The 11,799-nt window shown below is 43.4% G+C and overlaps 1 protein-coding gene across 4 annotated transcripts in view; it reads left to right on the top strand.

Annotated features, from left to right (window-relative positions):
- The window catches only part of SALL4 (spalt like transcription factor 4), a 15,100-nt gene extending 3,622 nt beyond the window's left edge, over positions 1 to 11,478 (top strand). For 2 of the 4 annotated variants that reach the window (XM_085314072.1, XM_085314073.1), the window contains exons 2-4: positions 4,688 to 7,222; positions 7,898 to 8,205; positions 9,305 to 11,478. In XM_085314072.1, the coding sequence (XP_085170198.1) occupies positions 4,688 to 7,222; positions 7,898 to 8,205; positions 9,305 to 9,727 (3,266 nt within the window). In that variant the 3' untranslated portion in view covers positions 9,728 to 11,478. Of the gene's footprint in view, positions 1 to 3,246; positions 3,490 to 4,687; positions 7,223 to 7,897; positions 8,206 to 9,304 lie in introns of those variants that run through there. The other 2 variants (XM_085314075.1, XM_085314074.1) reach the window with 2 other exon arrangements.
- Positions 11,479 to 11,799: the final 321 nt, after the last annotated feature.

Here is an 11,799-nt window from a genome sequence, read left to right as displayed (position 1 = left end):
GGCTGCGCTGCAGCAGGTAACGTGCCGGTGTTTTACGGAGGTTTGTCACGGCTTTCGGGAACTTGGGGCTATTATTTTAAAAAATTATTATTTTTTTTAAAGCCCTTTGAAAGTACTTCAGAAGTCGCGCGGAGCCTGGGCGCGGAGGCCTGCTCGGCAGCCCGTGCCGCGGCCCCCGTTGGAAACAAGCACCTTGCTTCTCTGAGTKTTTTCCGGTGTGTTTTAGCACTTCTTAGCTTGTCAGATCGGTTTGTTCACCTCAGACTTTTTTCTGTCTTTTGCCCAGTGTTCCTCTTCGGTAGGTGGATAATCCAAAAGCGGGGTAGGTAGGTCAGTAGGTGGATAATCCAAAAATTAAAGCCTTTTAAGAAAATAACTACAGTTTAAGTACAGGTGAGGTTTAGCTCATTTCTAGCTTATCTTTGGGTAGGAAAATGGTGCTAATAAATTCAGTGTAGAAAAGCTTAAGTAAGGCCTTTGGATTGTTTCTCAGTAAGTAATCGGTCAAGTGTATTTAGCTTACTCGAGCAAGTAATTTTTCATTAGTTACAGTTGTAGCAAGTATGTTTAAAAGTGTGTTTTATAGTGGGGGAAGAGGAGAAACTTTCTACAATTTATAGTTCTTGAAATGTCCTACCCTTTTCCAGCTGGGATTAGCGGGGGGGAGAGGGGGGGAACTCCCTAGTCCTCCTCAAGACATTGTGCTAGTGGGAGAGGCTTTCRCATTTAGGGACAGATACTTATTTATCATTCGTGAGTTAATTTTAACTATGATTGCATGGTTATGCTAGMTCAAAGTACTAAAGTTGATCAAATCTAGTCTGTGGAAAAAGTAACCTCACCAAAGGTATTAAATTCTTTCTAAAAAGGGGAGAAAAAAAATCAAGTGAAATAAAACTATCACAGTGGAAAAAAATCCAGTCACTAGTTGCTCAGATGAGTGGTAGACTAGCAGCACCTTTTCTGAAATCAAATCAAACCAGATGAAAATTTATTTTACTCGCCTAATGGTTCTCTCCAAAAATTAATTCGAGCCCTGTGGACTTTATCAGCCTTCCTTGTCGATGACCGCCTTGTCCTACACAATAGTGGATTTTTTCCATCCATTTGCCAGTGATTCAATCTAACCCCCCCTGCTGGGTTTACTGCATTCTTCTTACTTATTGGATAACTAGATGCTGAGAGATAACATTCCTGAAATTCGGGGGTGGGGAGATAAAAACAGTAGAAGGTCTATCCCTGGGAAGCCTTTGGAGAGGGTTAACTGAAGTGCACAAGCAATTGTTCTGGCAGGACCCTCTTGCTCCTCGGTAAATACTGTTACAGTATTTGGACAGAGCTGGCCGCAGATGTAGGCACATGCACAGGCAGTTTTCTTTGCAGAGAAGCGAGCCCACGTTTTAAGACCGTTAAATACATGTCACTGATAACTGCTCGGGGTGGGGGAGGGCAGCACATGGTTKTCTGCTAAATGAGGTGCTCTGATTGCAGTCACTTGGTGCTCCTTCAAGACCTGGGAGAGGATGTAGCTAGAAATCAAGATGAAGAGTTTCAAAGCTTTTTCTTTTTTAAAGAAGCAGTAAATTGTTCCTTTATTCCAACTACACACACAACATTTGAGCATCCTGCTCTTACTGTCTTATGTTTCAGAACCCTTCTGAGACGGGAGAAACTCCTATACTCACGTTTGCTAAGGTGGAAGGGGAGTAAGGCACAACTGTATCCTACCTGTAACTCAGCAAGGCAGCACAAGCTGGGAGTTGAGTTTATTTGGAGTCCTGAAGCAGTGTCTTACTGTCAAACAGGGGAAACGGAAACCAAAAAGATGCGACAGTACCAGTGCTGCCTGGCTGCGGCAGGGCTGCTAGCCTGCCCGCTCGTGCCCGATGCACCGCATTCAATTTAACTGCAGTTCTTCTCTCTGGGGTGGCAACTGATGGTTAGGACCAGGAGAAAACATTTCTTGTTCTTTTGCATTATGAAAAATGGGAGCAGGCACTGTGGGGAGTGTGCAAAAAGGATGGCTTTGGATTTAGTGCGGTCAGTGGAAAAACAAGAAGATATTATCAACACAGGGGAGTTAAGGGGTCCTACGTGCTAAAGTAGCTAAAGTGCAAGGTCTCCTACACRTAGTTACTGTGGAGTATCTCCTTGTGGTGGGCAGCAGTCTTCTCATGCAGACATTTCTGTTCAGCTCGAAGCAGAAGGGATCTAAACTGTGGTGTGAAGCGTGTGTGCTCGCTGAGGAGAGGCTGCAGAGGGCTTCGTGCTTTCTACAGTAAAACCTAAGGCGGTTTTGCAGCGCAGGGAGACTGTACAGACAGGCCTGGCAGACTGGATGGCTGAAGTCCTAAATACTAAAGGATTCTGGGGGCAAGGGAGAAGGCTGCGGTGTTCTAGCAGCAGTTCTGTAAAATTCCTGTTGGATGGGAACAGTTGTCGTGAAAGCAAGCACGGAAAGCCCTCTCGAGTGTGTGTGCAGCATCGCTGTAAAAGCTGCCTTTTTTTTTTTTTTTTTTTTTTTTTTTTTTTTTAACACACAGTACTTTCCCATTGTATCTGCTCAGACTTGCAACGGTGGGAGTCTAAAAACAGCCATTCTTGACCTTAGGTGACTTATTGATAAATTTTGTATCATGTACTTCCTATACTTACATAATAGGCAGGCTTATTTCCTTATATATTTTCCCATAGAACTATGTCAACTTTAGGAGGCATCAATTTAACAAATTTTTGGGGTGGGAAATGTATGCAAAAATTCTTCTTCTTTTTTGTGAAAGCTTTTCAGGTGTGTGGGGGATAAGTATTTTGTTCTCCTTGTGGGGCTGTTTAGATAGGAAGGATCTGGCCAGTTTTGATCATAGTTGTGTTGAGAACATCTTTCATGCTCTTCAAGGTGTTTCTGACTTGTAACCCTGAAGCACGCACGATTAACAGAATTGCGTATTAAGGATTTGGATTTATTGCTCTGCAGGCCTTAGCACATCAGGTCTCTGGTACTTGCATTTTTTTTCCAATAAACCCCCCGCCCCCTTTTTTTTTTTGAGGGGAAAGACATTTCTGTGCACTTTCCATCACTCACCATTAAACGTGAGAAGTTAGATTTGCTGCCTGTACATGTGTAATATCCTTGTTACCCTTGCAAATGTCAGGATTTACAATATCCTCCCCCACAGAGCTTTTTACACTGCTCCAAAACAGCAAGCGAACATGCCTGGGTGGCTGCTTGGACATGCTCGCCCTCCACCCTGCCGTGTACAGGATATACATATGTATCAGATGTGTGGTTCAGTTACACCTTCSAAACGAAAGCCGCAGAAGCTCTTGTGTTTGCAGAGTTTTTGGCTCTGTTTTGAAGACAGTGTGGGCTAGTAACATGAAGTCGGAGCTAAGTCCCGAAGTGCATTAGCAGAGACGCAAGACCTGAATATAAGCAGTCTTGCACTGCAAGCTTTCCGAATTGTTGGGGTCTGCCGCGTGCAATTAAGGGTGAGTTATGAGATGTTTTCCCTGGTGTGGGCTGCCAGATTGTCTGACACCTTCCCTCTTCCCTCGCGGTTGTATCAGCCTCAGGTTTTACGGTTTTGAATGCTCCTGGCTCCTGTGCCCAGCACACTTGCCTGCCTTGAGCCCTCGGTATCTGATGGGTTTTCTGTCCTCTAGAGAAGGCTGGACTGGGCAGAAACAACATGTTTTGGCCTAGAGTTTCTTTTAACCTCTGTTCCAGTACTAATATTTCTCTGAACTATATTTTGTTGTCTGCACACAAAGTATGGTGAGTCTGATCTGTGGGCACTAGAAGAGGCAACCAGGAGTAGACTTGTGAACTAGCTTTCCTATCTTCCCCCCCCCCCTTAAAAGACAGTCTAATTACAAATGCAACTAAATGTGGTACTTATTCTAAAAAGGCTTGAGATTATTGCATGTGAATGCTGCAAAGAGGACATGTTAGCTGGGTGCTCTAATCATCAGAGTCATCGTAGACTCATACCTGCRTGTGGGTTTGTAAGTTAATCGCTTTTCTTTACTACTGTGACTTTTTAAGAATTTTTTTTATGTAGGTTTGCTTTGAACATTTTCAAAGCAAAATACGGGGCTTTTGCTTTTACCACTTGTCTTCAGTAGTAATTACCTCCATAATGGAGGAATGAATGCTGCTTCACGGATCAGCATTGAATTAAGAACTACTCGTCTTGGGTTCTACTTGTTCTTGGGTTAACAATTTTATATGAATTACTGAGAGATTACTGACAGTGAATTACTAACTGAAATAAACACAAACTAAGTTTATGTGATGTTTTGCTTTATATATTAGATGCCTTTTCTATTTTGCATTGGGTGGTATTGCTTTTAGCTATTTGCAGGGATTAACAGACTTACTGTTCCACTTTTTTTCCACATATAAAGGGGCTTGAAGTGTCTTTCTCTTTCCCTCAAGCCTTGTGTGATTCCTTTTACTTTTTATTTATTTTTTTTTTTAATGGAAGAGAGGATTGGGATGCAGGCTTCCCTGGGACTGCAACTGAACTGGTAGCAAAACAAATGCTAGGGCTCCAAGTCTATCTGCAAACTTGGTTCCAGGTTCTTGTACCCATAACTTGAAATTCTGTTCTGAATATCACCAACTTAACTAGGAAAAACTCCATCAAAATTTAGCTATTAACGTGACTCTTCTTTTGTTTTCAAGGGAGTCCACAAGACGTCCCAGGTGACGGAGATGGTGAAATGAGTTCCAAAAGATGCCGAACAGAGGAAACCAAAATCTGTGAGAAATGCTGTGCAGAATTCTTTGATCTCTCTGAATTCCTTGAGCATAAGAAAAATTGCACTAAAAATCCACCTGTCCTAATCATGAATGACAGTGAGGGAACAGTACCCCCTGAAAGCTTTTCTGAAGCTTCTCTAGGGAGCTTTTCAAGCGATCGACTGGATAGCAGGGCACGCAAGGACATTCAGGCAAAGGGCTGCACTGGCTCTATGGAAAAGAGAGAAGGAAAAATTGATGCTGAATCAGTGGGAGGAATGTATCTTAAAATAGAGCCCCCTGTTACGCCTGCCACTCCTGGGCTAAGCTATCTACCAAAATCCAAAGTACCCAACACTAATGTGACTTTGCAGACAATACGTGGCACTAAAGTGGCTGTGAACCAACGTACCTCAGATGCCATCTCCTCCTCAGCAGCCAGTTTTAATGCTATTCCGATGATCCTGGAGCAGCTTGTGTGTCTGCAGCAGCAGCAACTCCAGCAAATTCAGCTGACGGAGCAAATTCGCATTCAGATTGCCATGATGGCTCCCCATGCCCTACACCCTTCTATAGCAGCTGCTGCTGATCCACTCAAAGCTTTGGGTGCTCATATGTCTCAGCAGCTGTCAGCTGCTGTTGCTTTGATCGGACAAAAAGCTGGGAGCCAGAGCCTATCACTGGAATCCTTGAAGCAAGGAAAACTACCTCATTCTAACACTGGCGTTGCGGCTGCCGGCTCGCTGGCTGCCGGGCTTTCCTCCTCCTTCCCCTTGAAGCCAGAGGCAAACAGAAGCCTCCCTGGTTCGATTTCTCGATTCCCGAATCCTTTGCTACCTCAGGCCTCCAACTCGGTCATCTTCCAAAATCCGCTTTCGGCCGTTTCTTCTGTAATAGATTCCTCGAAGAAGGGGAAAGGAAAACCTCCCAACATTAGTGTATCTGAAAGCAAACCGAATGCTGCGGAAGAGCCTTTCTTCAAACACAAGTGTAAATTCTGTGGCAAAGTCTTTGGCAATGACAGTGCCCTGCAGATCCACCTCCGCTCCCACACTGGTGAAAGACCCTACAAGTGTAACATTTGTGGTAACCGCTTTACAACCAAAGGAAACCTTAAAGTGCATTTTCAGCGTCACAAAGACAAATACCCCCACATAAAGATGAATCCTTATCCAGTTCCTGAGCACCTGGACAACGTTCCCACTAGCAGTGGCATCCCCTATGGGATGTCTGTACCACTGGACGAGTCTAACCTAATTGTGGATAGTAAACCTCTTCTAACAACCCTGCCTACCTCTACGGCTACCAGTGCGCCTCAGAATGTCTCCAATCTAGCAGGCATCAAGGAGTCTATCACTGGCACGTTCTCAAATGACCTGCCATCAAGGCCTTCTCCAGAAAGTGAAGGTGGCTCTTCCTCATCGGGAGTAGTCGGTCATGAGTCGGGCACAGAACAGAGCCTGAGTTCACCACAAGCAACCTGCAGCGTGAGTGTCTTCCATGTAAGCGGGTCAAGTGACCAAGGCTCAGAAACATCGAAGCTTCAGCAACTGGTTGAGAACATCGATAAATCTACTGCTGATCCCAATGAGTGCCTGATCTGCCACAGAGTGCTGAGCTGCCAGAGTTCACTCAAAATGCATTATCGTACTCACACTGGGGAGAGGCCGTTCAAGTGTAAGATCTGTGGCCGTGCCTTCTCTACTAAAGGGAATCTTAAAACTCACTATGGTGTCCACCGGGCTAATACTCCTTTGAAGATGCAGCATTCGTGTCCTATTTGCCAGAAGAAGTTTACGAATGCAGTTGTGTTGCAGCAGCATATCCGCATGCATATGGGGGGGCAAATACCTAACACACCAATGCCGGAAAACACCTGCGACAATGCTGACGTGGATCCTGCTGTGGTTGAGAAGAATGGAGATGTCACTCGCCCAGAGGAGAATGTGGAAAGCATAGAGATGGAAGAGGACCTGGAGTCTCAGGATGGCCCAAGGAGTTCTTCAAAGCCTCCTACTCCGTACGATGCACAATCAGATTCCCCGGCCACAGCAGCCAGTTTCTCTGGGATCGTGGCACTGGAGAATCAAATGAAAATTGTAAACTCCGCCTTGAGCTTGCAGCGGCAAAGCAGCTTGAAGTCTAGTGACAACGGTTCAGCAGAAAGCGATGGCATGACAAACGATTCTTCCTCTGTGGTGGGAGATGCAGATTATCAGAATGGCAGGAGTCCTGCTGCCTCAGAGTCCACATCGGTCCATGCTCTGTCCCCAGCCAACAGCCAAGCTGAGAGCGTGAGGTCAAAGTCTCCTAGCCTCAACAATCAAGAAGATGCAGGTGTGGGCAATAAAGCAGAGGGTCCTGAGAACACATCTACAGAAATGGAAGGTGTCGGTGCTTTGGATTTAACATACGGCAATATTGGTCGAAAGGTCATTAAAGAAGAACCCGGGTTACACTTTGCCAATGGAGAATATGGTGAGTTATTTGAAATGCTGGCAGTAGCTTGGGTGGTGGGTAGCACTTGGGGAAACCCTTCCGGAAGGAACCAACAGAAGTCCAGAACCATCTCTGCTTGCTCCTCCTCTACCTTCCCCACTGGGAGGGGGGGTGGCCATGCTCTGGAAAGCTGGGGTTTTGGGGGTTTTGTATTACAGTCAGACTCAAACAAAATGTAAAGACTAGATGCTGTCTTCCTCTGCAAGAGAGCATGGAGATCTCTTAAAATAAACAGAGCCTGTGCACTTATCTTTCACAGRTTCACCTAATATCTCTCTACAGCTCACTGAAGCAAGCAGCTCTAGGTTTGCACTTCATGGAAAACCATTTAACCTGAGAACATAGTATTGAAACTCAGGAATGTTTTTGTAGGGGTTCTGAGCTTTTTAGCACTGAGGCTGATATTGATCTAAATTTGATCAAAATTGAGACTTCTTAATGCCTAATCTCACCAATAAATAGGGATGAGCTGATTTCTTTCTGAGCGTACCTGCAAGCTTAAYAACAGTCTCGCTACATGGCTGCTGAGTCTGAGGGCTTGCGAGTATGCTGTTCGGGCGTGTGCAGCTACAAAAGGCCAGGCGGAGTGTCTTAGGTCAAGTTTAACATTTATCCCTCYGTCTGCTTCCAAGCTTATCTTCACTGTCTTTCTAGGTCGAAATAGTATTCCAGCTGCTTTTGTTAGAGCCCCACCAGCCCTCATAAAAATGGAAATGCCCAGCGAGCGTCCCATTAGCACTAGCCATTTCATCGGCCCACCGGCTCTCTCGCCTGGTGTTGCCCCGCTCCTCGTGCCACGACCGAAATTCTGCCGTCCGGCCAAACAGCACATCTGCACTACGTGTGGGAAGAACTTCTCCTCTGCGAGCGCCCTTCAGATTCACGAGCGGACCCATACTGGTGAAAAGCCCTTTGCCTGCACCATCTGTGGGAGGGCCTTCACAACGAAAGGAAACCTGAAGGTAGACTGCCTGTCCTAGGGGTTTAAGTTGTGATTTTTTTTTTCCCCCTCTATGTCGGGGAAAGCCATTATATAGAGGCAGTATTGCTAATATTTGTCCTACCTTTGGGGACAACTTGGATTTATAGTTCCTTGAGCAGTTACCTTTTGACTTCTCTGTCTCTTTCCTGAGTTTCTTCATGCAACTTGCTGGCTAAATCACGTATTGATTATCACAGTTAGGTTTCCTGTAGAAGTTTTACTRCTGTCTTTTTTCATTCCTGGATAGTAGCGGAAAGCTTAGCCCTTATTGAGCTGAATGCTTTGTTTTCATTTGGATTTGGAAGTGTCAGGACGTAATTCAAATACTGAATGCTATAGAACAATATTTACAGAATACATGTACTACACTTCATTATTTCAAACAGTGTGCAGGACAAGGAGGGATAAAACTGAAAGAAGATAGTCCTGAGATGGCACAAGGTACCCTGAGTATCCGGACCTAAGCACTTGCTAGAGAAATGCTGCAAGTCTATTTGCTCCATAAGAGACTCAGAGGTTCCTCGCTTTCACAGTGACTTCTCACTTCCCACAAGAACTTTTTCAAGCTCTCCAGTCCTTGCATAAATGCTGATGGAGAGGAAAAGATACTTTGTCTTGTGAACAATCATTTGCTAGAAGTGCTAGCAGTATGTTTCTGGTGTGGAAGACTTTAGCTTAGGTGTAACATCTCTTCCAARTCCTTGCTATTTTCCTTTTAAATTTTTTGCACTTAGGCGTATCTGTCAGGGCAGTCTATTCACAAGGAATAATGTGGTTTTGGTGGAGGAGGAAACCCAGCCAATTTCACTTGTTTGAGGTGTAAAAACCCCATTCTACAAGCACTCTGGCAGTGAAATCTAAGGAGCCATGGTTATGTACAGCTGCAGAATAACTCCATCCTGCAAGTCCAAGGAAGAGAACAAAGACGAGTGCTAGCTAGCTCAATTAAATATTTACCTGGATGCAAATTGGGCACACATGACTTTTCTTGAGCAACTTGGTTTTAAGCAAGGTGGAGTGTGGGTGTGCCATCAAAACTGAAGTATTAATGATTCTCTACTTTCTTCCCTCCCTGAAAGGTCCATGTAGGAACTCACATGTGGAATAACTCTGCCAGGCGAGGAAGAAGGCTCTCAATTGATAACCCCATGGCTCTGCTGGGCAATGATCCCAAGAAGGTATCTGAAATGTTTCCAAAGGATATAATGCCTCCTTCAGTGAGCATTGACCCCACAGTATGGAATCAGTATGCAGCGGTACTCAGCAATGGCATAGCAATGAAGACTAATGAGATCTCGGTGATCCAGAGTGGTGGCTTACCTACCCTGCCAGTCACCATTGGGGGTGGTTCGGCAATAAATACTGCTACAGTCTCCAAAATAGATGGGACCCAGTCTGGGACTGGTTCTGATATGGAGAAGGCCAGTGGTGCTGCTGCAGACAATGTGCCAAAACACCAGTTCCCTCACTTCGTGGAGGAGAACAAAATTGCTGTTAGTTAAAAACTCTAGTGAAGTTGACGTACAGAAAGAACAAATATATATATACACAAACATATATTTTTAAGAGATTCCACTTCAGCCTTCTATTTTCCTATTGACGTGCAAATGATTTTATGGTTGTCTTTGTAAGAGTTGCCCAGAGTACAATCATGATATTGCTTTGCAAATAGTAAATAATAAAGAATAGGAATTCCTTCTATTTGGAAAGATGCGGGTCTTGCAAAGTAGTTCTTACGTGTGACTTTAATGTTGTACAGCCTTATTGAAGTTCCTACAACTTGAAATTCCAAAGTTTAGAATATTTACCTCTTTGAGTGAAATACTTGGGAGTTTTGAGCAGAGTGGACACAACCTACTGGTAATGGAAAAGCTTATATTTACTGATGGCAAATGAAAACTATTAATGCGGGTAAATGTCCTAGAATGTCTGCCACCCTTTTAGAAKTAGTCTTTCTGTTTGTTTTTTGGCTCTGTGTGGTTTCTGAATGTACTTTTTACTATAATGGCTATAAAAACTACAAAATTTTTTTTATATATATAAGTTCCTTTTTGCCTCAGAAGATCTATGAAAAGAAAGTTACTGTTTTTCGTTAATCACTGCTCCTAAGGAATTGATTCTCTGTTGTTGACTGCTGCTTATGTAATACTACGACTAGGACAGTCCTTCAAGTATAGTGCCAAAACTTCTACTTCCAAAGATGTGCAGTTTTTCCTAGATGTTTTATTTCAATACAAAGAGCCCCAAACAAGCATGGGTGGGTATGTATATACTTTTTTTTTTTTTTTTTCCTTCCTCTTTTGAAAGGGAAGACTTGCCTTGGGAAGTCAGGTCTAAAAGCTCTGCAAGGAATCTCAGGTGACTGTTGCAACTAGGCATGGGAACAGGTTTCCTTAGCAAGAGACTTTTTTTTTTTTTTAATTTCTTATTTTTATTTGAGTAATGTAGAAGATCAGTCTGTGTAAACCTGTATTTAAATATGAAGTATTCATGCTTAGGTTAAATGTTTTGTGGGTTTTTGGATGGCATTCCTACTTTGGTCATTAAGTTTCTTGGTGGTCTGTGAACTTGCATTCTACCAAAATGGTAATTAATGATCCATGTGTATTGTATGAAGGTTGCTGGGATAGTCATCTGGATTCTAAGTTATCTACCTCATTTTTTTCCTTTTGTAGATGTAGTGTCTATTTTTCTATTAATGACCACTGTAATGAACTGAGATTCAAGCAGATGCTTCCATGCACTATCTGAAACCAAAACCTGATGTATTAGTGGAAGCACCTGAAGACTTACTGGACTTACCTTTCACTATTCCTCTAACGTCTGCTGCAGCTGTATGTGTTATGGAATCTAAACTAGATTGGAAATTGAGCGTTTGGTATGAAAGGACTGAATGATGGAAAGAAGTCTAACTTTTGACTGCAGGAAATCTTCAAGTCCAGTCTCTGTTGTGGAAGGCCCTGCATAAAACTGCATATTACCAAAAGTTTGTGTGATGTTGTTGCACCTGATTCTTGCTTATGATCTCTGTATGCCGAGTTGTGCCTTTCCTGCTGGACTTGTAAGAACATACCAGTACCTGTTTACACTGTAAAATGGATATTGTTACATGGAACATGCAAAAGGCATCCCAGCTGTCACGTTTCTGCATTGTGAATGTATGACTTTTAAGAACTCTGTAGTTTTGAGTATCTACTGATGCGTTTCTGTTGAAATTTTGAGAATAAATTTTGGGATGGCTTTTTTTCACACTTAATGCCTAAATTTTTCTGGCAAAGCATTTCTTTCACGGAGAGCAAGTTGAGTATGCAGCATGAAGTCTCTGTACAGTGTCTTCTTTTTTTTAAAATCTGTGCTACTGGATTATGCTTCTTCTGTCTGTCAATAGATTCTAGATAGTAGTGGAGGAGTCCCTAGATCTGTTTCTAGGGAATAGTTGGGGTTTGGTGTAGGGATTGATACTTGCATGGGAATTAGAATTCCTAGCTAAACAAAACAACAGTGTGCGCAGTAACTCTGATACTGTGACCACCCTAGAAAGGGAAAGGAAATTCAAGTCATCCAGTTGCCAATG

The sequence above is a fragment of the Rhea americana genome, unplaced genomic scaffold (assembly GCF_003343005.1).
Source record: "Rhea americana isolate MKP2758 unplaced genomic scaffold, rheAme1 scaffold_4, whole genome shotgun sequence".
Taxonomy (NCBI): Eukaryota; Metazoa; Chordata; class Aves; order Rheiformes; family Rheidae; genus Rhea; species Rhea americana.
Note: the sequence above shows the minus strand (reverse complement) of the source record. Positions and strands in the feature narration are given on the sequence as shown.